This window comes from Cynocephalus volans, chromosome 4 (genome assembly GCF_027409185.1).
Source record: "Cynocephalus volans isolate mCynVol1 chromosome 4, mCynVol1.pri, whole genome shotgun sequence".
NCBI classification, from domain to species: domain Eukaryota; kingdom Metazoa; phylum Chordata; class Mammalia; order Dermoptera; family Cynocephalidae; genus Cynocephalus; species Cynocephalus volans.
Window position 1 is genome coordinate 45,236,014 of NC_084463.1, and position 27,836 is coordinate 45,263,849.

The 27,836-nt window shown below is 42.0% G+C and overlaps 1 protein-coding gene across 1 annotated transcript; it reads left to right on the forward strand.

Annotated features, from left to right (window-relative positions):
* Nucleotides 1-907: 907 nt before the first annotated feature.
* Nucleotides 908-27,221, forward strand: LOC134375839 (death-inducer obliterator 1-like). The gene is given in 14 exon segments (XM_063094589.1): nt 908-1,743; nt 2,507-2,828; nt 4,755-4,967; nt 8,225-8,438; nt 21,464-21,915; nt 22,027-22,206; nt 23,352-23,468; nt 23,612-23,662; nt 23,665-23,718; nt 23,984-24,119; nt 24,360-24,864; nt 25,157-25,310; nt 26,015-26,104; nt 27,000-27,221. Coding segments are annotated over 14 exon segments (3,546 nt in total).
* The last annotated feature ends 615 nt before the right edge of the window (nt 27,222-27,836 follow it).

Genomic DNA, 27,836 nt, shown 5'->3' on the forward strand with positions numbered 1-27,836 from the left:
GATTAAAGACTGGACAGCTTAGAAAATAATTCTCATGGTACCGTCTTGTTCAGGTTTTGTTGGTTTAAACAAGAGTAAAAGTTTCACAAACATGACCCTTTAGAAGAATATATTAGAAAGTGAAAGAAAAAAAACAGAGAAGAATGGTATACCTTAAAGCTATTGCCTAGGTCAGTGTTTTCTAAGTGTCTAAAGTTATCTGTTGCTGTGGACAATATCCCTAAAACTCAGTGGACTAAAACAACGCCCGTTTCATATCTCTGAACCATGTGGAATCAGGGTGGTCCTCCTCCCATTTGGCATCCAGGAGGGTCACTGAGAACTAGCTAGAGTCAGGGCTGCTGTGGAGGGTCCACGGCAGTGTCCCTCCTGGGCCTGGGTGGGGGTGGCTGAAAGCTGGGCTCCGCTGAGCTCCTCCCCTCCACGAGGTCTCCAGCAGGGGGTGGTCAGCAGCCTAGAGCTCCAGAGGCCAGGGTGGACATGGCCAGTCTCCTTGTGGGTTGTCAACCTCGCTCTTGTGATTGTGTCCTTATCCCACTCACGCTGGTGCTTACTTCCTATGTTCCCTGCTCCATGTTCTGTAAAGCCTTGTCTTAAGCAGGTAAATGGCAGCAGGACACATTTGACTTGCTGACTGTCTTTTCCTGCTAAACATTAGATATGTAACTAATTCAAGTTTCCTTAATGAGTCTCTTGAAATCATCTCACACGCCACACTTCATGAAACACTGATTAACAGGACTGACTTCTGCACTGCTCCATGTCTTGTAGATAGAAGGTGGATGGTTCCATTTCCTCTTATTTACATGTAGGCAGGTTGTGCTCCCTCCTGTGTGTGGTTGAGTTTGTGTGATCTTTTCACTCAGTGGCTTGCTGCTAATGATGTGATGACATTTTCTCATTAGGTATGGAAGATAAAGGTGACCCAAGCAGTGCGGAGGCACCTGAGACTATCAAACCTACAAGGAAAGGCTTCAGCCAAACCCGGGGATTTGGAAGAACCACTGTTGCTAAGCGAGAGGGTATGGGAGACATGGAGGCAGGCTCGCTGGGGCAGCAGCCCCTGCAGCAGCACAGCCTGGCCCTGGGACGCACTGGGAGGCAGCCACAGCGCACCGAGCGGGTGGAGGAATTCCTTACAGCAGCTCAGCACCAAGGAAGACAGAATGTTCCTGTCTCCCTTGCGGATTCCAGTGAGCCAACGTCTTGTCCAGTCCCAGATGTTGAAACTGCCTTGGAAGGGAGCGTAGGAAGTACCTCTGAGATGAAAAGTGGTCCCCACTCTGGTTCCTTGAGTGGACAAGAGCGATCTGCCTCTTCTGGAAAGGCCACAGGAGGAGAGGACAAGGAGGACACCTCTGACAATGACAGTGATGGCCTGACTTTGAAGGAGCTTCAGAATCGCCTTTGGAGAAAGTGAGAGCAAGAGCCACCTGACAGGCCCTTGAAAGGCATCCAGAATCACCTGAGAAAGAAGCATCGGGAGGAGAATCCCACAGAAACTGTGCATGTCAAGGCAGGCACTACTGTCGAGAATGCTCTGCCCAGCAAGCAAGAGCCAGAGACTGTCCAGAGGGTTGTGTCCCAGTCAGTGACCGATGACCAAGAGAGTCAGCTGGAGAGGGCAGCAGCTCAGCAAGTTAAAGGCGAAGAGAGGAGGGACTCGGGCAAGCCTAAGCCTGAATGTGAGCTGCACGACCCCAACACCCTGGACCACATGTGTCTCCAGCCTCGTAACAACAGGTGGGTCATGGGAGGACAGGGATGGGCTGCCCCAGCTTTAAAAGAAATCCGTGTGGTGAAAATAGTGTTTATATTCGTTTTGATTTTAAATGTTACAAAGCTAGGCTGCATGAATAATTTGTTCATTCAAAAAATACGAATACATCATTATCAGAAAAGGAATGAAAGGCCTGCCTAGAGCCACCCCTCCCCTGTGGTAGCCACTGGACATGTGGCTGTTTACAGTCAAAGTGATGAGCATGAGAGGAGGTGAGAAACTCCCTGCCCCCACCCAGCCATGTGCAGCCAGTGGCTGCCGAGTAGACCACACGTGGTCTCAGTAATCTGTCAGAGAGTGCTCCCCTAGACTGTTCCTTGGGAGACAGCAGAGGGCCAGGTGCACACTGGTTGAACCCCAGTGTGGACCTGGGGGCAGCTCAGAGTCTTCGCTAGACTTTGGTGTTAAGGAATCTCTGTTGGCTTGTTGGTGGGACAAAGGCATCACTGCTGTTTTGAGGAGGTGTACACTGAAGTAGTTGGGGTACAATGCCTTGAAACCCTATAGCTCACTCCAGCCAAAAAAGGATAAAAATGACTTACTTGCATGTTAATAAAATCAAGAGAGGGACATATGCATCTTCTTCATTCTGTTCTCTGTACATTTCTCTATATTGGTATTTTCTAAGCAATAAAATGTTAAAACTAATTGGACTTCTTAATTTGTCAAAAAGTGAGTGTTTGTCCCTCATGTCCCATTCCTAATATCACTGTTTTATGATTTCAGGTTTATGAGTTGCTGTGACCGATGTGAAGAACGGTTTCGTGGCGATTGTGGGAGCGCTTCTCAGGCTCAAGGAAGGCTTTTGGAAAGGAACAGGGAAGATTATATCTGCCCAAACTGCACCGTTCTGCAAGTGCAGGATGAGACTAATGTAGAAACCACAAATCATCGGGAAACTAAATTTAGACCTGGAGATGCTGATGACACAGAGTTTACAAGTACAGGAACAGTGGAGCAAAAATCTAGTGAAGACCGAAAGATAAAGAGGAGAGTTGAGAAAGCTGCAAATCCAAGCAGAAAGAAAAAACTCAAGCTTTGCCAGCCTGTGAGTATTTTGCCTACCGAGGTAAATATTAAGGGGTTGACCTTATGGATTCCAGACTTGCTATTGGTAGAAATATCAAAGCTAGAAAAGTTTGTCTTGGAATAAGCTAATTTTTACCAGGACAGCTGCTGCATGTGGAGTGGGGTCTCAGGAGCTCTGCCCCCGTCTCCTGCCCACACCATCTGTACCTACCTCGTCTGCTGTTGTGCACTTAATTCTTAACAATCACTTTTATTTCCATGTTCTTGATGTTACTTACGTATTTTATGTGTATCAGCAGCATTCTTTGTCAATTGCTTAAGTGCATGTGCCCCCCTATGTGCCCACATGCACCTTCTCAAGCTGCCTTGTGGTTCTTGTGCCAACTCAGTGTGGGAAACCCTGAGTGGTGGTGGCGCCTGTATCAGTCCGACCCTCACTACTTCTTGTCCTCAGTGTATCACTTCTCTGTCTTGCGGCTCTTTCCTTGACTTTCCTTCCCACCTGGTTTTTATGCCCCTCTGGGGCTGTGATTGTTTATCATTTTTCCTACATATGTCAGCTTCTGCTGTTGAGAGCTGTCATGCTGTCATAATCTCCATTCCAGTGCCCACGAGGGGGTGTGACTCAGAGCATGTTTCCTTTGGGCCTTTCTGAGTCCCTGGCCCACCCCTACCCTGGCTGCTTGTCTTCTAACAGAGGCCAACTGAGCAGGAAGCTTTGAGGTTGCTGTGTCTCTGCCTTATGAACACTCTTGCACTGTGTTAGCTGGAAGGTGGAAGTGGAGGGACTGAGCCATTTGAATAAGGACTGAACCATGAAAGTATTAAGAGGGACTAAATGGAAATATGACATTACTGTCACAATCATCAAGAAAAATTAATAGGAAAATTATCTATTTCGTGTCATTATTGTCAATGTCTTTGACTTAAGCCTATATAAAATTGTATTCTCAGTAAAATAGATTCTATGGAGGAAAAATAACTATGTTAATAATTTAATTTGAGAAATAAGTTTTCACTTAAGTACACTTGAGGGACGCATTCATGTGTATTTAGTCTTGACCATCAAAACAGATGCAACCAAGTGTACTTCTTGTGCTGTGTTAGGTTTCTGTTACTGTATAACACACTACCACAAACTTAGCTTAGAACAACACATATTTATGGTCTCAGTTTCGGTACCTCTCAAGCCTGAGCATGGATTAGCTGGACCCTCTGCTCAGAGTCTTAACAGGACTGCAGTCACTCATCAGAGGCTCAGCAGGGGAAAGATCCCCTTCCAGAAGTGCAGAAGCCCTCATGTTGTTCAGTATATAAGTATGTCCCATGCAATTTTTGTGGCATACTTATGAAATGTTTTTTGTTTATGTGAAGTTCAGATTTAGTTGTGTGTCCTGTATATTATCTGGCAGCCTTACTCAGATCCTAACCTTGGTTGTCCCTCTCAACACAGGGCAGCTTATTTCACAATCAGTAATATGGAGTCTCCTCTCTTAAGAAAAGGCCAGTTTTTCTTAAGGGATTTTGCCTGATGAAGTCAGGCCCTTTCTGGTCACCTCATTTGGGGCCTTGATTACATCTCTGCACATTTGCCCTATAGCAGAAGCTGCTTGTGGATATGAAATCTCATCATGTCCACGGACCTTGCTCACACTCAAGGGTGAGGGAATTATATAGAGGACATGTACCAGGGGCCGGAGTCCTGAGGGTCACCTCATAGTTCTGCCCACCACAGATGGTGTGAAGGAGAGTTAAAATGTGAATGCCTTGCCTCAGTGAAATACATTCATGTAGTTTGAATACATAAAATAAGGTTTTATTCATATTAAAAATACTGTTGGTATCTCTTCATTAAAAACCGTGATTTTACATCGTGATTTTACACAGCACTTTAATGCTGAAATTGGCCAGCGCACTGTCTGAAGCTCCCTGTTTTGCTCTGCAGGTGGTAGAGGCTCCGGGCACCTCCAGGTGTACCCACCCTGGGTGCTCCAGTGTGGCGCAGCCCAACCTGGCTTACTGCAGCAAGGACAGTATTCTTACACATGCTGAAGTTACTATGAAATGCCTAAGTTCAGGCAAAGAACAGAAGCCAAAATCTAAGGAGAAGATCAAGATGAAGCCAGAAAAGCTCCAACTTCCACAGGATGGTGTTCAGGTAAGCTGGCTAAGACCAGCCAATTGAACAATTGGAGCAAAATTTGTGTAAAAGTGTTTTCTCCCTGAGACTTGTTTTTTTAAATTTATCTGTAGAATGTAGGGGACAGCAGGTACAGATGTACTGCAGATAGTAGCACCTTTACTTTTGTCTTCCACCTTTTCCATGTATTTGTTTTTTTATTACCCATTAGCTGAAATTCAGTCATGTAAATGCAGTAAAGCAAAGGCAGGTAACTCACTGCTGCCTGGAGAACATAAGACTTCAGGACACTGGCAGCACTCTTGAAAAAAGAGTTGGCAGTCACCCGATGGAGTTTGTATAGAGAGTAGACACACAGGGCAGTTGGGAGGGAGGTGAGCTCTGGACAAGGCTACGTTCTTCATTGGAGACCTCACTCACAAGATTGTTTGTTTATTATTTTTATTTATTTTTTAATAGACTTTACTTTTTGAGCAGTTTTAGGTTCACAGCAATATTGAGCAGGAAGTACAGTGATTTCCCACGTATACCCCTGACCCACACATGTGTAGCCTGTGCCATTATCAACATTGCCCAACAAAGTGGTACATTTGTTACAATTAATGAAACAGATTTTCACATCATTATCATCCAAAGACCATAGTTTACATTAGAGTTCACACTTTTTTGCGTATTCTGTGGGTGTGGACAGATGTTTAATGATATGTATCTACCATGGTACTGTTGCAGACTTTCATTGCCCTAAAATCCTCTCTGCTCTGCCTATTCATCCATTCCCCCTCCATAACCTCTGATCTTTTTACTGTCTCCATAGCTTACCTGTTTTTATTTACTTATTTACTTGTTTTTTATTTTAGTTTTTTGCTAAACTAGAAATTTATTTAATACAAATGTGAATATTAGTGAAAAAGAAAGATCTCAAATCAACAATTATCTTTGCACCTTGGGAAACTAGAAAATGAACAAACTAAGCCCAGACCTAGCAAAGAATGTAAATAATAAAAATTAGAGCATAGAAAATGAAACAGAAAATAGAAAAAATGGGAAAATCAATGAAACTAAATGTTGGTACTTTGATGAAATCCACAAAACTGGCAAACCGTTATCTAGATGGACTAAGAAAGACTCAAATAACTAAAATCATAACCAAAAGGTGTCGTTAAAATCAAATTTACAGAAATCAAGAGGGTTATAAGAGTATACTATGAATAATGGTTGGTCCACAAATTAGATCGTTAGATGAAATGAATTAATCCCTAGAAACACAGCACCTACTAAAACTGAATTTTGAAAGAAACAGTTTGAACGGAACTATAACTAGTAAGATGAGTGATTACCATTTTTTGGATTGCTGCTGTAGGACTCCCTGGAGGATTTCTTACAGGGCTGGTGACGTGGTGGTAAACTCCCCCAGTTTTTGTCTGGAAAATACACTATTTCTCTCTCATTTCTGAGGGATAGCCTTGCTACATATGGTATGCTTGGCTGGCAGTTTATTTCTTTCAGTATTTTCAATATGTCATCCCACTTCCTTCTGTCCCACAGAGTTACTGTTGAAAAGTCTGCTGTTAGTCTGATAAGGGCTCCCTATAAGGTGACTTGATGCTTTTCTTCTGCTTCTTTTAAAATTTTCTCTTTATCTTTGAGCTTTGCCAGTTTGACTATTGTGTGTCTTGGAGAGGATTATTGGGGTGAATCTGTGTGGGGATCTTTGAGCTTCCTGGGTCTGAAGGTCCATGTCTCTCCCTGTTCCTGGGAAGTTTTCCATTATTATTTCACTGGATAGGTTTTCCATGCCTTTTCATTTCTCCTCTTCTTGAACACCCTTGATTTGAATTTTTGTGTGTTTAAGGTTGCCTGCTAGCTTTCCTTTTTTAAAACATTTTTTTTCTTTTCTTTTTTTCCTTTCTTTCTTTCTTTCTTTCTTTTTTTTTTTTTTTTTTCCTGCCTGGGTAATTTTAAAAAGTATGTCTTCAAGATGGAAAATTATTTCTTCTGCTTGTTCTGTCCTGCTGCTTAAGGCTATATTGGTTGTATTATTTTGTTGAGTGAATCTTAGTTCCATGAGTTCTCTTCATTCTTTTATAAGGTATTAATCTCTTTGTAAACTTCCTTCCTTATATCCTGGATTTTTTTCTCATTCCATTTTGCTGTGAGTCTTTTCTTATCTCAGTGAGTTCCTTTAAGATTGTTGCTTGGAATTCCCTTTCAGTCCTTGAAAGGACTTATTGCTGTATAGGGTCTGGTATATCAGAATTACTGTATTCTTTTGGTGGTGTCATTTTCTTGGACTTTCTTATTTCTAGTAATCTCTATGTTGATGTCTGGTCATCTGGTAGAGAATAGTTGCTTCTTCTGTTACTCTGGAGTGGGCTTTAAAGAGAGGGATGTACTCTTCTTTTTCCAGACTCCACTGGTGGCTTTCCTTGTGTCAATGCAGTTGAGGGTCTGTTGGGCTGCCTGCATGACAGCTGTGCTACTGTGGTGGTCTTGAGCTGCTTTTGCAGCAGCCATGGCTGTGGTGGTGGCTGTGGTGGCCCACCCACTTGGAAGTGGTGTTTTGGTGTGCTTCATGCCTGCTTCCAGGCAGGAGATGCTGCCCTCAGTTCATGCCAAGGACTCTGGGCATGGCCTGCTTCCGGCTAGAGGAGACTGCCCTTGGCTTGTGCCAAGATTGTCCTGTTTTGGTACTCTGTGGAATTTGGGGAGAATTCAGGGATGGCTGGAAATCACAGGTTCTTGTCCAGGCCTGTCCTGGGGCTCAGGTTGACATTACATTTATGACAAGGAAAGCATTAACTATCACTGTTTGGAGAGTCGTCTTGATGATTTTCAAATGCTTACGTAACTTTTAGGTGACTTAATTTTTAAAGTTGGTAGTTTTGAATCATAGAACTGACAAAGAAGTGGCTGCTGCTGCACCCAGGAGGAGAATGGCAGCACCAAGCGTGCCCTGGGCGTGGCAGAGGATAAAGAAAAATCATTTGTGCTCTTCTTGCATCCTGTGTCACTGCTCTCATACCTCAGCAAGGATCCCTCTGTGTCAGGGATCTTCTTGTCGCTCAAAAAGTTGGAATCCTGAATAAGAGGTGCGAGTGCTAAGGGTTGGCTGGATGTGCAAGGGTAGTCAGACTGCTGCTGAGCAAATGTGGTGTGCAGACTCAGGGTAGATGACCCAAAGAAGAAATAGGATTATGACTTTTCTTTCTCAGTGAAATGAAGTGGAGGTGTACTTTCTGGCCTTCTTAATGATTGTGGTTTTAGTGATTATCCAGGGAGGCATTAAAAGCTCTTCTCTGCACAAGAGACCAGCTCCAGAAAAAAGTGAAGGCACAGTGAAGAAGGTGGTGGTGGCTTTTTCTAAGAGCAAATCCCTCAGGAAGGAGACAGCCTGTGAAAGCAGCATGCCATCCTGGCCAAGCAACCAGAATTACAGTGCAGTAAAGCTGGAAAAGACTTCCACTGTCTTGTCATCACTGTTGTGCAAACGTATGTATCACCTGGGGGCTGGCCTCCTGAACCCCTCCCACTCTTTCCAGATAGCCACTTCCTGAGCCTGTCCAGGACTGGGGGTTCCAGTTGTGTTTTAATGCTGATGATAAACAGTGGCTACACCATCAGGGCTGGAAACTAATGTCCATGTCCAAGATACCACCTGACACTGAAAATCTATCTCTAATCTGTTAGGACTTCCAGTCAGTGTTTTCCAAAAAGCTGTACAAACCTCATTACTAAATGTTTCATCTTGATGATTAAGTTTTTTAACCTGTTTTTATTATTGGGCTCTGATAAGTATTTGTATTGTCTTCAGCAAAATCTGAATAGACTGCCCAGCGTTTAAAATTCCTCATTGTCCAGACATTAGTTAATCTTCTTACAACCCATATAAAACTTTAGTTTTCACACATGATCTGCTCTCAGCACATAAAATCAGCCCCTTTTTTTATATGCTGTGGGAACCTCTGCAAATTAGTGTTGCATCTGATGTTCAACTTAGGTATGCTTTTCAGGAGTTAAGTTTATTTCTGACTGGACAGGTGGGAGTTTTTTCATGTCCTACTCATATACCGCACGCCCACATAACGTGCATTTGAATTTGGAAGAGCATTTACTGCTGCTCTGTAGATCCCACAGTGTTGTGCTCGCACACATGGAGCTGCAGGGTGTCCTCACTGAAGGGAAAGTGCTGAGAATTCTAAGCATGAGTGGCTCCCTAGTATTAAATGTCATATCCTGGCACACATTTCAAATTAATGAAATGAAGTTATTTCAGATAAATCCATGAAAACTCCAGATTAGATCATGCAGCTTTAGATCTTGTTTCTCAGACTAATGCTGCACAGTTAAATTATAGAAATTTAAATTAGACTTATCAGATACATTTTTTTAATTTAATTTAATTTTATTTTATTTTTTATTTTTATATCAGATACATTTTATTCTATTATAAAACTATGCTCAAATCAGTTATTTATGTCATTCATGGTGCATTTTTTGCCTTTTAAAACACCAAAAATGTTAAATAGCCCTAGATTTCAGGATTATAAATGTGTTCTGTGTTTTCCTCTTGTTTGCCTTTTAATACATCACACACACACACACACACACACACACACACACACACACCCCCGTTTTGGTTATGTAAACAGCACAAGACCTAAGAAATGGAGTCCCAAGTAAATTGAGTTAACCAATTACTGTATTATAACGAATCTCCATACACCTTAGCTTGTTTGAGCTGAGAATTTCATGCTAGCAAATAGCACATCTAATATGTTCATTAAGTTACAGCATGTTTACACAGCTGATGAGCAGATGTAAAAATAAGCATCACCTTTCTGTGAATGGGTTGGGAGCAGTCACCTTTTAATACTCTGGTAAAATGCTTTAACTGAGTTGGTTATAGCCACTTAACAGTAAAGGAAAGAAAACCCGGGGGGTATAAATAACTACGGGAGAGATAATTTGGGTGATTCATTTTAGTTCAGTTAGTTTTCCTCTGTGTCGACCAGAATTGGAGAGCTGACCCTGAGACTCCAAGTGTGGGGGTTGAGGAGACTGTGCATTGGAGAAAGGAAAAGATGAAGAAATAATTTGCCCTAATCTCAATCTTATCTCCTACCTCACTCAACTTTTGATGGGGGACAGGGATGGATGGAAGCCCAGATCAGTGAGGCTAATTTCTGTACTCATAGGTTTTCTCCTTTGGCCTTTCCCACTTCTTCCATCAGCTCTTCACTGATGCTGATACGGCTGATTAACCTTCCCAGCACATCTCTACATCTCAAAATTGAAATGGATGGATATCCAAAACTTATAAGTACCGCGCGCTAACCGATTGCGCCACTGGAGCTTCTGGATATCCAAAACTTATAAGGGACATTTGAGCTACTTGCTTCTGATCATTTTCTGTTTCCCCAGAAATTTCATCTTTCCAAAAGATGGTTGGGAGAAGAGTAGGGTCATGGGTAAAATAATCTAAATTCAATGTGCCTCTACCTCTCTCTCCCACCAGACATCTCTTGGACTTTGTGGTAGCAGGGCACATCCTCTGAGTCCTGACAGGTACAGCGGGAGGGGGCAGCATGAACACAGACCATCGTAACTCTGCACCCCATGAAGACCCTTCCTTTGCCTCCCTGGCTGGCTGTGGAGATGTCTTCAGGTGGTGGAGGTCTTGAGGCTGATACCGGGTCCACTTCCAGTCTGTGTGACTGTGTACATTGTGAGAAGTCCTGTGGCATAGAGCTGAGCATCGCTGCTGCTTGTGGAGGTGACTGTGACGACATCCAGTGTGCTTCCATGTGGCTGGTGCTGCCCTCAGGGTGTGGGCACAGGTACAGCTTCTCAGTGACCTGGGCCTTGCTGTGCAGGAAGCTCTCTGCTGCTGCTTTAAGGAGGTGTGCTGCCAGTTAAAGTATCCTTCACGTTCTCAAGGTGATGGGATTAACATGCAAATGTTTCTCTGATTTTTCGTAAATTGATTTTGGGGGATTTCTATATAATTTCTTTAGTTTACAGGCACAATTTTTATTTTAGTGCTCCCCAAGAGAATGATGTTTCCCTTTTGTTTTTATATCTGTTTGCTTCCATATTGCTTCTCTTTGTTTCCACTGTTTACCCCCCATTAGTCAAGGCATGAAATGGGCTGAAATTTTGTTTCTAAAGTATTCCTCATTTATTGCAGTTTTGAAATGGAAGTGTCTACAGGCACAATTCCCAGTATTTTGGACTCCTAAAGGCTTGTTAAGTAATTTAAAACACTTGGGATATGAACAGATTTTAACTAGAAAACAGATTTCCACAGTTTAATTCTAGCTGTGGGAGTTGAAATGGAAAACTTGAATAACCTGCAGACCTAAACCCAGATAATTGCTTGTGCATGTTCCCCATCTCAAAGCCTTGTCCTCCTGCTCATGTGTGTGTGCCACACAGGTGGCCAGACACAGGGTGAAATGGATCCGGGAGAACAGGTGTCCTCAAGGATAAATTGTGGCATGGGCTCCAGAAGCACATTGCAGTGAGATCATAAGGAGCAAATTTCCTGTAATAGAACAAACATGTGGAAGAATACTAGAACCCAAGGATGTTTTGTAGAAATTTAAAGCTGGTGGTGGAGGGCGTGTCTGTATTTTAAAAGTTGCATAAGCCTTTTTTTTTTCTGTCTGTCCCAGGGTTGTCAGTGACAAATAAATGAGGCTGGGAGTAACCAGACATTGTACATGTAAACCAACATTCCCCTCCCAATTTGAAGAAATACCAAAATTTGTACTGATAAAGGATTTAGCTTGACAGCTGGTTTTTAATGTTATCCACATAGCTGGAATTTTCTTGAAAGACAATAATGACATTCTTTTTGTATTTAAAGTGTCTTACTTTAAAAAACATTGTTATTAGCATATTCATTATTACAAATCATGATTTTTCTTTATGCCCTTTACCTGACCCATCATGCCCCCAATTCCCTCCCTCCATCCATCCCCCCATCTCTAGTAACCATTGGTTTCTTCTGTCCTTCTGAAAGTTCAAGGAATTGTTGTAGTCTGTTCTGTTTCTTTGTTACTTTGTTTCTTAGTACCTAGTTATAAGTGAGAGCATGTGGTATTTATCTTTCCTTGTCTGGCTTATTTCACACATCATAATTTTCTCCAGACTCATCCAGGTTGTTGCAAATGGCAGAATTTCATTCTTTTTTATAGCTGAGTAGTATTCCATTGTGTACATGTATCACATTTTCCTTATCCAGTCATCTGTCGACGGGCACGGAGGTTGGTTCTATATTTTGGCTATTGTAAATAGAGCTGCAATGAACCTGGGAGTGCAGGTGTCCCTTCGATATGATGATTTCCATTTCCTTGGATATATACCCAGTAGTGGGACTGCTGGGTCATATGGTAGTGCTGTCTGTATTTGAGGAAACTTCTTTACTGTTTTCCATAGTGGCTGTGCTAATTTACAGTCCCACCAACATTGTAGAAGAGTTCTCCTTTCCCTGTATTCTCAGTAGCATTTGTTATTAATGGTCTTTTTAATAATGGCCAGTCTAACTGGCATGAGATGATATCTCAGTGTGGTTTTGATTTGCATTTCTCTGATGACTAGTGATGCTGAACACTTTTTCATGTACTGTTGGCTATTTGTGTGTCTTTGAAAAATGTCTATTCATCTCATTTGCCCAGTTTTAAATTGGATTACTTGATTTCTTACTGTATAGCTGTTTGAATTCTGTGTATATTCAGGATATTAAGCCCTTGGCAGATGTAGAGTTTGCAGATATTTTCTCCCATTTTTTAGGTTGACTTTCTGCTCTGTTGATTGTTTCCTTTGCTGTGCAGAAGCTTCTTGGTTTGATATTAGCTCACTTGTTTATTGTTTATATTGTTGCTTGTGGCTTTGGGGGTCTTATTCATAAAGCCTTTGCCCCTTCCTACTTCCTGGAGTGTGTCCCCTATGTTTTCCTTTAGCAATTTAAAGGTTTGGGGTTTTTTATTCAGGTCTTTAATCCATTTTGAGTTGATTTTGGCATATGGTGAGATACTGGTCCAGTTTCATCCTTCTTCATATGGATGTCCAATTTTCCCAGCACGATTTATTTACTGAAGAGGCTGTCTTTTCCACAGTGTCTTTTCTTGTTGACTTTGTCAAAGACAGTTGGCTGCAAGTATGTAAAGTTGATCCCCTGGGTTTTCTCTCCTGTCACATAGATCTGAGGGTCTGTTTCTATGACATTACCGTTGTTTGAGCTTTGTAATATAATTTGAAACTGGGTAATGTTATGCCTCCAGCTTTTTTTTTTTTTTTTTTTCTTTTTAAGCTCAAAATTGCTTTGGCTATTTATTCAGGATCTTTTTTTATTCCATATGAATGTTAGCATTGCCTTTTCTATTTCTGTGAAAAAGTTGCTGATATTTTGATGGAGATTGCATTGAATCTGTAGATTGCTTTGGGTAGAATGGACAGTTTCACAATGTTAATTCTTCCCATCCAAGAGCCTGGAGTGTCGTTCCACTTTTTATGTGTCCTCTTTAGTTTCTTCTAGGTGTATTTTGTAGTTCTCATTGTAGAGATCTTTCACCTCCTTGGTTAAATTGATTCCTAGGTATTTCATTTTTTTGGTGACTATTGTAAATGGGCTTGCTTTCTTGATTTCTTTTTCTGCTAGTTCATTATTGGAGGATACAAATGCTACTGATTTGTGGGTGTTGATTTTGTACCCTGCAACATTATCAAAATTGTTAGTCAACTGTAAGAGTTTTTGGTAGTGTGTAAGTTTCCTATGTGTGAGGTCACGTCATCTGCACACAGGGACAGTTTGACTTCATCCTTTCCAATGTGGATGCTCTTTATTTCTTTCTCTTGCTTGACTGTTCTGGTTACTACTTTCAATACTATGTTAAAGAGGTATGGTGGAGTGTGCAAACCTATGGTTTGTCTATTTTATTTATCTTCTCAAAAAACAACTTTATGATTCATTGATCCTTTGTATCATTTTGGGAGTCTCCATTTCATTTAATTAACTGTCCTGATGCTAATTATTTCTTTCTCTCTTGTACTTTTATGATTGGATTGTTGTTATTTTTCTGGTTCTTTGAGGTGTAGTGTTAGGTCATTTTTGTGAAGTGTTTCCATTCTTTTTGATGTAAGCACTTATTGCAATATACTGCCTTCTTACTATTGCTTTTGCAGTATCCCACAGGTTGTGGTATGATGCATTGTTTTCATTAGTTTCAAGCAATTTTTTGATTTTTTAAAAAATTTCTTCTTGAAAAAATAAAAAATAAAAAAAAATAAAAATTTCTTCTTGGACCCATAGGTCATTCAAGAGTCTGTTGTTTAGTTTTCATGCACTTGAATAGTTTCCAGAAATTTGCTTGTTATTGATTTCCAGTCTTAGTCAATTGTTGGTCAGAAAAGATACTAGGAATGATGTCAGTTTTTTAAAGTTTGCTGAAACCTGTTTTGTGACCTAACATGTGGTCTGTCCTGGAGAATGTTCCATGTACTGATGAGAAAAATGTGTATTCTCTAGTTGTTGGATGAAATGTTCTGTAGATGTCTGCCAGGTCCAATTGGTCTAAGGCTCAGTATCAGCCCTGTGTTTCTTTGTTGGTTGGTGGCCTGGAAGATCTGTCCAATGCTGAGAGAGGGGTATTCAGGTCGCCTCATATTATTGTGTTAGGGTCTATCTCTTTTTTTAGATCTATGAGTGTTTGCTTTACATCTTGGTGCTCCAGTGTTGGTTGCATATATACTTATGATTATTAATGTCTTCTAACTGGAAAGATCTCTTTATCATTATATAATTACCTTCTTTGTCTGTTTTTATGGATTTTGGTTTGAAGTCTGTTTTATCTGATAGAAGAACAGCCACTCCTGCTCAGTTTTTGTTTCCATTTGCGTGGTATATCTTTTTCCACCCCATCACTTTTAGTCTGTGTCTTTATAGGTGAGGTGGGTCTCTTGAAAACAGCATATGGTTGGGTGTAGCTTCCTTAGACAATCAGTCAATCTGTGTCTTCTTAATGGGGAGTTTGGCCCATTTGCATTTATGGCTGTTATTGGTAACTATTGCTTTATTGCCTGCCATTATATTGCTTTTCATTTAGATGTTTTCAATATTGTTTTTTCCTTTCTTCCTCTTTTATTTTTCACCCTCAATGTTAGTTAGACTTTTCAGGTAACACGATTCAACTTCTTTCTCTTTCTTGTTAGCATTTTGGTTTTAATGGTGGGTTTTGGTCTTTCTTGTAAATCCATGAGAGTGATTATCATTTTTGAGTTTCTGGATGCAGGACTCCTTCGAGAATTTCTTGCAGGGCCTGTCATGTGGTAGTGAACTCCCATAATTTTTGTTTGTCTTGGAAATACACTATTTCTCCCTCATTTCTGAAGGAAAACCTTGTTGGATGAAGAATTCCTGACTGGCAGTTTTTCCTTTTAGTATTTTGAATATATCATCTTACTTTCTTCTGGCCTTTAAGGTTTCAGTTGAGAAGTCTGCTGTTAGTCTGATGGGAACTCCTTTATAGGTGACTTGACACTCTTCTCTTGCTGCTTCTAGAATTCTCTCTGTCTTTAAATTTTGCCAGTTTGACTATAACGTGGCTTAGAGAGGATCTTTTTGGATTGCATCTGTCTGGGGATCTTCGGGCTTCCTAGATCTGATGGTCTGCATCTCTCTCTGTGCCTGGGAAGCTTTCTGTCATTACTTTCTTGGTTAGGTTTATAATGATTTTTCCTTTCTCTTCCCCTTCTCGAATACCCATGGTTTGGATGTTTGTGCACTTGAAGTTTTCTATTAGCTCTCTTAAATTTTCATTTTAAATACCCCCCCCTTTTTTGTCTGCCTGGGTTATTTCAAAAAGACCATCTTCTGTGTCTGAAATTGTTTCTTCTGCTTGCTCTCGCCTGCTGCTCAAGCTTCCTGTTCTGTTTTTTATTTCACTGAATGAATCCTTCCTTTCTAGTTTTGTTACATTCTTTTCAAAAGTATTAATCTCTTTGTAAATTTCCTCCTTCATAACCTGGATATTTTTTCTTTCATTGTGTTCTCTAATTGATTCTTCTCTTATTTCTCTGAGTTTTGTTGATCAGTGCTTGGAATTCCTTTCCAGACATCTCAAGGTTTTCCTGCTTGATGGAGGCTGTTACTTGAGAATTACCATATCCCTTTGGTGGTGTCTGATAGGACATCTGATAGGACACTTGTTTCTTCTATTACTCTGGAGGGGGCTATGAGGGAAGAGACTTCGTCCTCTGTTTGTAGGCTGTGGTGGTGACTCTTGTATCAGTGCAGTTGGGTGCATGTTGAGCTGCCTTGCCTCCTTTTGGGTCAATGTGCATGGCCCCTCTGGGGTTCTGGTGGGCCTGCAGCTGCAGAGGAGTTTGGCTTGCAGGATCCTGCACTCACCTGGGTGCTGGCTCAGTTGGTATGTGGAGGCCCCCCCAGGGCTCTTGGATGTGTGCGTGGGCCTGCAGCTGCATTAAGGAAGTGTTTTACTTTTCATAAATTAAAGAAGTAGCCTACTGTTGAGAAAATTAGATCAGGGAAAGGTTTCACATCTCTGTAAACTTGAACCTGCTGGGTGTGATCCCGTCAGCACTATCCTGTGGCATCCTTCAGTCTGTCCCTTACCTGTTCCCTTTGTTCTTGTTCATCAGCCACTTGGGGAAGTTGGGTGAGGGGTAGAATTTCCAGCCAGGCCACTCAGTAAATTCGCCTGCTCTTCAGTAACCTTCTTAGAGCCTTTTAGAGCTACAGATCTACTCTAATACACCCTAAAGGTTAGCACTCTAGGAAAGTCCCTTCGATGGCATTATCAGTGTCAGAGATTGCAAAGGTCTCCTCTGAAGAAACCTGCTACAGTTCCTCTGGTATAGTGCACAAGCTACAGATACATTTGCATAAAGTTGTAAACTATTTAATATTTGTTTGTTATACATCAACACTAACATAGTTATAGTCTTAGCTTTGGGGAATTAGAGAAGTAAATTTAGGAAATTTTGCTACTTTTATCTACTTAAATGAAAGTTGAGGCAACTTTTACTCGATGCAAACCTGGAAGTGTTCAGTGAGAAGAACACACGATAACTGGCCACACATCCTGCACTGTGATTTGCACAGTGCCTTCAGCTCTGGGGTTCTGTGCATATGGCCCTCTGGGACAGGGGGAGTGTAAATGGACTATTTTAACATGCTTCTGCCTTGCCGGTTTAAGTAGTAAACAATTTAGGCACAAAAAAAAGATAGATGTTTGTTAAAATTTAACCTTATTAAAGTGAACAGTGCTTGTTTCTGGCTCGGAAAATCTGGACAAATAGCAGCTCTGCTCCCAAATGAGCCATGGCTTTGACAGCCAGGCACATAGCTGCACAGCTGGGAGGTGACCCGCACTGCAATTGAGAGCAAAATCCCCTCATGATATGAAATTCACTTGAAAACGTTCAAGCATATTGAGGGAAGCAAAAGCAAAACATTTTCTTTTGCTACTGGCATCTTGATTTTTCACACCAGGAAAAATCTTGATGTTGAAGAAACAGTTGAGATGGGAAATGACATTGTGCATGTGCCTTACTGAGATCTAAAAATAGAGCAGAATTTACTCACATGCTTTATCCACTGTGTCTCTTCAGAGCCTACGCTTGCAGGTTCATAGAAGAGAAACAGTCCTTACAGCTGTAGCTGATGGTGAGGATTCAGGACACAGTGGGCGTGAGAGAGGGTCTGGAGCCCGACTTCCCTGAATCAGTCACCAGCACTGAGAAAGGGGTGCGTCTCACCTGTTCCTTTGCCTGTGCGGAGCCATCCAGTGTGTGCAGTCACTGGACATGAGTGTCTGTGGGGTTGGTTGGGACTGTGCTGACTTGATCTCTTCCCCGTATTTTTCATCCCTGTCCTGTTGCAACTTCCATGTGGTTTATTGGGCAGATTCTACCCAGAGGAGCGAGCACATTAGCATAATTCCTTTGCTGGAGGCCAGATTATGTCCTCCTGGTTTCTGTGAGTCCTTCTAGTGCCACCCAGTGTCCTGTGATGCTGTATTGCCACAGCCATCCTTGTAGTGAGACAAGACACCTAGTTTCATGCTTTGGGGGAATTAGCCCACTAGGGTGTGCTGCTGCTCCCTGTGCCAAGGGCCTGCTTCATTCTGTAGTCGGCTGGACCCCAAACAACTTATTTCCATTGTAAACAAATGGCCAGGCCCGGCAGCAGCAGTTTCATCCGGGGCCGTGGCCTGGCCATGGGGAGCTGTTCCTCCTGCTGCTAAGGTTTAAGCCAGCTCCCTAAGGTGACACCTTTCCTCCCTACAAGCAGGCCCCACGGGTGCAGATGCTGAAGGAGGCTGTGTGGACAGAATGGCTTCCCTCCTGTCCAGTGGACAGATGTGAGGGGACTAGGTGGCACACTTATGACCATGACACAGTCAGTGCTGCCAGGATGACATCACTGCTGACCAGCAGAGAGCTCGGCAGCTGGCAGGGGTGTCTCATCCCTGAAAGGCGGTGCTGCTGTTTCTCTAGAATAGGTTTTTTTCTGGTTGGTTAAAGAGTTATTCCTTATTCTCCTGTAAATTTATACACAACATAATTCACTAAAAAGTGAACTTGTAAGTTACATTTTAGCTGTGCTCAAAAATGAGTTTCTCTTTTGCTGCCACTCCAGCCGAGCTGACCCAAGTCCAGCACCACCGATGCGGTTGCCACTCACAGTGGGACAGAAGTGCATGCAGGTCCCTGGGGCGGATGCTGGGTAGATCTTTTGGCATGTTTTGAACATTTTCCCTCAAAGTAGAACAGAGACTTAATATGTGTCACAGGAAACCAGCAGGTAAACTGTGGGCAACTGGCCACTGATGTCTCCCAGTTACAGAACATTTTATCAGTAATTTACTTATTCCTATTTATGTACTCTTTAAAGAGTAGGTAAAGGATAATGATGGTTGGTTTTTAAGAGAAGCAGCTAATTTTATAAAATATCATCTTCATAGTTAAGGAAGGCAATTACCTTTTTTAATGTATTACATTAATTTACTATTACTGCTCTTCGGTAATCAGTGACTTTAGTCACATGTCTTGGAAATGTCCCAGAAATAACCTCTTGGTTTTTCCTTGAATGAGGGAGAAAATACATCAACTAGAGCAGTTGTGGAAGTTTTAATCTTTCATGGACATCTCATTTTAAAACCTATGGTCTGGAGAAATGTAGGTAACGTTTCTGAAGTGTACGTGTATTTGTAACCTGAAACAATGTGAACGTTAAATGTCACTAAGGTTTGGTTTCAGGTCATATCACACAGGTTTCCAATGTGCTGTATTCAAGGTGCTTTGTTGAGGTTTCTGGAAATGCCTTAGACCGGTTTTTTAGAGTTATCTAGAAGTATAATGTTAAAATATTCTCAGAAAAATTTCTGTTTATAAAGGCAGTGACTGAACTAGTTTTAGGTCTCGATTTCTATCATGATAGGTTCATTCTTTTCATGACTGCTGGCTGGTCGGCTTCCTGGCTGGTGGATGGTTTCATACAACTGTCTAGGCCAATAGTTGCTTCATGGTGCCCTTGCTCAATGTCAGAGTCCTTTGACATTGTGAATCTAGCACTGCTTCCTTGCTGTGCTTTACATGTTCAGCCCTTCCCTGTCCCCTGCCCATCTTCTCCCGTGGAAAGGGGACTGTGCTGATTTCATCTAATCTAAACTCTGGGAGCCATTCAAGTTAGATGCAGCGAACCTCGCTAGCTAAATCTGAGTTGTTAAAAAATAAATTTCCAAATACTAACATACTGTGATCCCTTAGGTATACAAATTTGATCTGATAAAATAATACACGTAAAAATGTTAAAACAAGGTGTCTAGACAGGAAAAGGTAGTCTTTGTTGTTTTTCCTAGTGTGTCTCTGTTTTCTATTTTGTCAGACACTGCCATTGCTGTATAGTGCACTTCAGTTGAAAACTCAACTCCCAGAGGCATGAAACATTTAGAGGTGTGGCTGTTGTAGCATGTGAGCCACAGTCCCCAGGGGACACAGTGGTCTGTGGAGAGCCTCGACCACTGAGGCTTAGAAATGCTGCCAAGTATGGGGTTCTGTGGGCAGCCACCTGTGGCAAGAGGCAGGCAGGGTGTGTGAGGTTGGAAAGGCTCTAGGAGAGGAAAATATGGGATTTGCCATTTGTGTGAATTACCATTAAAAGGAGGGTTAGGACAAAAAGTATGAAAGAAGTTGGGATTAAAGTTAACTTTAATGCCTGTTAACACTGTCTAATTGTCCTAAGCTTTGGATCCATGTAGTACTGTTGCAAATTTGTAAAACAAAGGAATTTTATTTGTCCTGTAAATTGGGAAAACTGCAGCTCCCAGGTTTTTAGTGAATTGACTGAAAACTGAAGGGATCGCTCGAACATATGTTGAATCCTCTCACTTAGATATTTGGGAGTTTGGAGGCTTGCTGCTGAGCAGATAGGTTGAGAAGAGCCTGTACCTCAACCACTCACCCTGGGAAACCCTCATCCCACAAGGCCCAAGACCACCTGCAGCCCTGTACCTGTTGGCATTTCACGCCTTGTCCCACTACCTGGATTTCTGACATGTGACACGGCTGCCCGAACAAACACCATCCATCAACACGCTATCTGCACTGGAGCCCCTGCCTCCCTGAGGGGTTGCTGTGCTGATCTTTGAGTTCTGGTGGACTATGCAATGGGTTCTTTCCTGGCATGTAAAGGTTCAGGGCTTTTGAGGGTTTTTTTTTTTTTTTTTGAGCTTTTGACTACAATCTTTGTTTGATTTAAAAGCACGAATTTAGTATCTACCACATTAATTCAGTTGTGACTAGAGGGCTGTAAATGGGGACATTTATACAGCAGCATTAGTGTATTGTTGGTTGCCAACTCTTAGTATGGGAACATGACTGACTTTCCCTATGTTGCAAATTCCTGTCGCCTTTCCATATGTCATTAATGGCATCACCTCCAAGTGACTTGTCCAATAGGACAATGTGGCATGTGAGACCTCCCTGCCCCCATGCTCAGATGTGGTGGCCACAGAGGTCCACTCGGGGTTGAATGTGCATGTAAGGAGCACTCGTCTGTTTACCCTTCCTGAGAAAACTTATGAAATTCAAGTTTACAAAAAAATTGCACTTGAATTCTTAAGTGCTACCCTAAATCCACGTAGGGTTTTTTTTGTTTGTTTTAGGTAAAATGAAGTGTGTCCTTCAGTTTTAAAGCTCAGCTGAGGAGTAAATTGAGACTTTGACTGTGGAGTTTATTGGGTGAAGTAAGAGCTTTAATATAATAATATAATAAAGCATTTTTCTTTCTGAAGTAAGCCATAGTCACTATCATAAATACTGTTAGTAGCCCTTAATTAAGCTTCTTTTTTGAATTTTAAGATTTTAAAAATTCTTTTTTCTAAATGTATCCTATTCAGTAATGCCTAGTAAGCTCCTGCTAGTTAAGGGTGGGCGTGTTTGAAGCCTGTTCTCCTGTGTCACCTGCACACCTGCGCTCTCTCTCACAGCCAGGAAGGCAGATGGAAGAGCAGAGGAGAAGGCAGCGGTGGCCTCGGCCTCAAAGAGAAAAGCCCGCCTGGGCTGCTTGGTGGGCAAACGACCATCGCCAAGACATCTCGCTCCAAAGAAGTCTCCTCCTTTTGCTAATGTGGCAGCAGCCCAACCGGCCATTAAAAAGGCACCCTCTGGCTTCAAGGGCACCATCCCCAAGAAGCCGTGGCTCTTGGCCACCCCATCAGGTGGCACTTCTGCTGTCAGGCAGATGGCGTCTTCCAGACAGTTCCCTGGATCTGCTGCTTTGGTTGGAACCATCGGGAAGCCGGTAGCAACATCTCTTCCTGTGGCCTCTCCAGTCCCAGGACACCTCAGGACCTGGAGCTCTGCCCAGTCACAGCCCAGTTCACAAATTCGGCAGAATATAAGACACTCCTTGAAAGAGATTTTGTGGAAAAGCTGGGCTGTTGTCCTTGGTTTTTATCTGTGTCAGCTCTTCCATGTATAGGGTGATCACTTTGAGATTGCCCCACTGTTTCAAAAATGTAATATGTCTAAATACAAAGGGTTTATGTAGTTTCTTTTCATTCCATTCAGAGTCAGTGACAGTGATGACTTAATCATGACAGAGAAAGAAGTAGGAAACATCACCCTTCATCTGGAGAAGGAAATGTTTAACTTGTTTCAAGTTACAGATATTCGCTACATGAGAAAATACCGCAGCCTCCTGTTCAACCTCAAGGATCCTAAAAATCAGGTGTGTGTGATCTCTGTGTACTACAATATTCCTGACGCAGAAGGAAACTTGGTGTGTGTTTTCTATTAGCTGAGTTTCACAGTAATACATCAAAGAGCATTTGCAACATTTACATTCTTTCCATGAAAGTTAGAAAGTATTTTTATCCTCTGTGACACTTCTGTATGCCCCATGTACTTGGTGTTATTTGAGGATCTTTCTGTTCCCTGCCTTAAGTGGACTCTTGTCAGTGATCTCAGTGGCTGAAGTTCATCTTTTATTTCACCAGGTTAGCCTCTTCTAAACATTGCAGTGCCAAATTACATGTCCCTCCTTTCATTTGCTCTAAAGTAAAGTACAGATTCTTTAATCTAGAATATGGCTGTGTCCATATTCTGGCTTCAGACAGCCTTTTCTGCCTTATTTTTTTCTCTCTCAGCACTTGAGTGAGCCCGACAATTTGGGCTACTTCACAGTAATAATAAGGAACAGCCCCTCCAGTTCTCACCATTTCGATGGGTGCTGCAGGGCAGCTCAGTCCTCATAGCAGCTGTGGAGTGGGGGTTGTTCTCCTGTGATTGATCAAAATGGAAATGAAGTCTGGAAAGGCTGAGCTGCATACGTGCTACAGCCCCTTACCTCCTGCCTCAAGGGCTCACAGTCTTCTGGTCCTGTGTGTCACTCTCTGAGCTCTTAGCTGTGCAGTAGAACCAGGGTCAGATACTCTGCATCTCATCATGGTTAACAGCCCCCCAGCACAAGTCATTTCTTCCTGTCTATATTCCTAACATTGTATCTTTCTGACCTGTATTCCAAATTATGAACATGGTTTTGTTTTTCCTGAGGAGGTGAGTTTTATTTTTTAAAGAAGAGTCAGTACAGTGTGTGCCTTGCTTGACTTTGACACCCATGTTTTCTGGGCCTCCATTTGTTTTCAGCTGGGTGGCCTGGTGCCTGCTCTCAAGGGAGTGTTTGGGGAGGCAGGTGAGGTCGTGCCTCTGCAGGGCTCTGTGCAGCGCAGCCCTCCATTGAAAGCTTCTGTCTTTGTCCTGTGGTCCTTGAACCTCCAGGCAGAGCTTCTTGTGCTGCTTTGTTGTTTCCGTAGCCTCCACATTAACACACACAGATATTGTTTGAATGAATGAATGAAAGATGTTTCTTTATAGGGACTCTTCCTTCGTGTTTTGCGTGGAGAAATCTCTTTGGCAAAACTTGTGAGAATGAAGCCAGAAGAACTTGGATCTAAGGAAATTTCCCTGTGGCGAGAGAAACTGATGAAATCTGTGAGTACTGACTTACGATGCCTGCTTCAGATACCAGAGACTTAACTTTACCAGAAGTAAATTAATAGACCATTTGCAGGAGTGATGTTCTTTCCTCCTGGAAAACAAGGTGTAGGGCTTGATTGTTGTCTTTTTTATTTTAGGCGATAGAGTCCAGAATTAAATTGTGTAATGAAAACAAAAAGACTGACATTAAAAACAGGAAACCATTCCCAATATAAAAGATTCTACACTCCTGTCAGACTTAGATGTGAGCATTTGGTATTTTCAGGTTTCACAAAAGATAGAGTAAAATTTATCCATTTGAAATGTTTTTAGGTGTCTTTAATTATTGGGCAGGACACTGAGCTTATAACAGATATATATAATTTTATTAATTGTCAAGTACTTGTATCCAGTGATCTTTTTTTTTTTCATCCAGTGGTTCTTAATCACATCAGACTTTTTTCATGTGTGCTGTTAATTTGGAAGTGGCATTGGAAAATAAATTACCTAGTCATTTTTTTTTCTTTGAGGAACAGCAAGATTCAGTACAAGCTGTCCCTGAGAAAAGCCCCCAGCCCCTTCTGGACGTCCGTAGCAGTTTGTTGAAAAACACAACAAGCCAGCATGAGGCGCATCTTTTTAATCTAAATTGTAAAATCTGTACAGGTGAGCATAATTTTGGGATCCCATTAAACTGGATTTTGCTTAAAATCACTAATCCTTCCAAATGCGATATTAAACCAAAAAAAAAGGGAGGGGGGTTGAATGGATTTCTGGAGTTTATGAAGTTAGCTCCTCTCTTTGCATTGTTGCTTTTGGGTTCTCGTAAGCAATTACCTGCTCATGAGCACGCTGTGGTCTTGGATGTGTCAGATTTCTCACCATGTCTTTCCTCATCTACCTCAGGTCAGATTTCCTCATCAGAAGATGAGCCACCTCTGAAAAAACAGAAATTGTTGGCTTCTGCTAAGAAAGAAGACTTAAAATCCAAGTGTGTCAGCTCTCCATCTGATCCAGTTCCTAACTCAGCTGATGAAGGAACACCAGGAACTCTGCCCAGAAATGCTTCTGAACCAGACCTGGAAAGTGCTTCTCATCCAAACCTGGAGAGAAAGTATTTCCCTGGGCCCCCAGGAGATGTCATTCTTGAGCTCTCCCCAGTGGAAGGCCGTGGGGATGCAGTGGTCACCACTGTCACTATGTCCAGCTGGGACTCCAGGACTGCTCCAAGTGGATCATGCACAGTGACAGCCTCCATACCAGCCCAGCCAGACAGTGCCCATGTGGTAGAAACCAAACAAGACACACTGATGCCTGCTTTGACTTCTTTGGCGGTGCCCAGGTTAATACTGGCTAAGCCGTCCTCATCCCCTGACCCAGGACACTTGTCAGTTCCATCAGAGAATATCAGGTGTGTATTTTAGATATAGTCTGAAAGAGCCAATGAAGTTTTCTTTTGAACTAATGAATGGAAAGGCAATTGTTGATTTCAACTCTGAGTTTTACTCAGAAATACAATTCAGTTTGTTTTTCTCTTACCAAAATGTCTATTTATATCATTATGATTAAAGCATTTATTGGCAAAAGTAAGCTACCAAAACTTGTAGGAATTCACTTTTACTTTTAAACACACAGTCTTCATTGTTTTGAAATTCTCATTGTACAAGAGAGATTTCCTTATTTTTCCTGGTTTTGTTTTACAGTGTCTCAGAGTCACGTTCCTCTCCAGAAGGAGATATGACCTGCTTTTTATCTCAACTCAGCACCATTTGGAAAGGATTTATTAACATGAAAAGTGTAGCAAAATTTGTCACTAAGGCATATCCTGTCTCTGGGTGTTCTGATTATCTCAGTGAGGTTAGTACCAAAAGTATATGTGTGTGTGCTTTTGTGTATGTGTCTTTCACAGGAGTTCCTCTACTACAGGCAGACATGTGACACTCTTAGACTGGCTGCCTGGGCACTTAAATACCTCCAAAGGCAAGATAATGGTTGCCACAGTGGGTCAGCCGGTCATGCAGTTTGCACAGAACAGAAATTTGAGCAGTTGGGCAGCCCAGTGATCTGTTTAGCAGTGATCTTTTTAGCAAGGGCATTTACCACACGTGTGTGCCCAGCCACCAGCATGGCCAGGCATCTGTAACCTGCATAGTGTGGGTGGCAGGTGTAACCCCCTGACAGGTCTTTCATTTTTCAAAGTTAACAAAGATGGCACTAGAATTTATGACCTTAGGAAGGAGTGGCAAGTCAGTTATCCTGGTAATAACTGAATCATTACTGTATGTGTGTGTGTGTGTTCACAAAAGATAACGTAAAAAGGTTGGGCAGCAGTTTCTAAACAATCCTGTTTGTCAGAAGGTTATTATACCACCTTTGGGTTTGGGAGCTTGTAATCCTGGATGGTAGTTCACCAGTCAGTATTTACTACAGTTATCACCATTTTCCTTGGAATTGTTGTTTTCTTGAATTTTGGGTTGTTTGGTGCCTTCATGTTACTGCAGTAGTCTCTTTTTGAACACTAGAGTTTCACAGGTGATTTACTCAAAGTACTTTTTATTTAGGACTTGCCCAACACAATTCACATCGGTGGGAGGATCGCACCGAAGATGGTTTGGGATTATGTTGGTGAACTCAAGTCTTCTGTGTCTAAGGTATCCGCTTATAATATGGTCTCTGCAACAATGGAACATAGAGCTTATTTAAACATCTTTTTTAACCTTTCATTTTGATGGTTCACATTTGAAATGTCAGACTGCAACTTACTAGATACTTTCAGGTGAATGTTAAAGTAAGTTTATATAGTTACATTCCTGTGTGATGGTGTGTTTGAGAAATACGGTGATAGAAGGGTTTTTTTTCCTTTACTGTAATCATATGATTACATTTTAGTAAAAAAATGTAAAAACTTTATTTCCTCATTTTTATTTTTATTTTTTTATGATTGAAGGAGTACAGTGGGAATTTGGAGGTGATCTGCCAAAAGGCACCGAGCCTGGGCTCTTGAATGGGTTTTGGTTTTCTGGGAACCCCTGAGGTTTAGCTACAGCTGCGTGTGTCTGTATGTACAGTTTTCCATCAGATTCCCAAGAGGGTTTAGACCCTGTGCCTAGTTTAACCCTCCCATGTGGAGACACACAGGGAATGGCTGCAGATTGTGCAGCTGCTCACCGTGCCCACAGTCGCTGTGCATGCGGGAAAGCTTACTTTGCTCCAGACGCAGCTAAGCCTACACCTTACATGGCCTGTGCCTCTCACAGGACAGTTCTCTGAAATCAAGGCTGTGAGTGGAAGTCATTTTAAAGAGTCTCCTGCTGAAACCAAGTTTTGAGTCAGGAAGTCGGATGCTTGATTGTGAGTTTCTTTTACTACTTCATTATCTCATTGTTACAAATGTTGGACAATAAGGCTATGAAAGTCAAAATCAGAATTGCTAAAATCTCCCATTTCAGGCTGTACTTTTGAGGTTTGGGTACAAATTTTAAAGCAGATGCTTTCCTCGCATGGCCACAGGTGAAGGCTTTCCCCTGTCCTCTGTTTGCATGGTAGGAGCTCTGTCTGATCCGCTTTCACCCCCTGACAGAGGAAGAAGAGGTTGCCTACGTTTCTCTCTACTCCTACTTGAGCAGTCGTGGCCGTTTTGGTGTTGTACCTAATAAGACCAGGCACATCAAGAACCTCTACCTCATCCCACTGGGTGCTAAGGACCCTATTCCATATGCACTCTTGCCCTTTGAGGGACCAGGTAAGCACCAACTTTCTGGGTGGTGATGAGGAACATCTGATACCCACCCCTTTTCTCCCCCTGATATGGAGTCCTGCTGAGTTGTCGCAAGGTAGATCTGTCATATCCAGCCATGAGTCTCTGGGAACAGAATTGTGAAATACAGATGAAGCCATGTTTAGCAGAATAATTCATCCTGTAGGGTAGAGGAGTGTGACACTAGGAGTGCCCCTTGTTTGTAGCATAAATTATCTCTGAAAAGTTGTATATGAAGGAAAAGGCCCACAGCTCACAATCAGCCTGTCATGGCCTCAGATCAGTGGGTTGATCAATTGCTCAGGGTCAGTGGAGAGGAAAGGCAGTGCTTTGTATCTGCTCCTGTCATATTCTTCTCTCTAAATGGAGCTCATGTTTTAGTCTCAGCCCTGGAGTAAGCAGATGTCAATAAGTGACTTTCTTCCTTCTGAGGTCACTCTGTAACATGGATTAATTTCTGGCACATACAAAAAATAGTGATATATATAGAAAACTGTTTCTGGAAATAGTTACTTTTATGTCTACTGCTCAAATTTTATTAAGTTATTTCATCTTTGGCAAATTACTTTTTGTTTGCTTCTCCTTAGAAAGTACTGTGGGAAAGGGTTATTTATAAGTTAACCTAA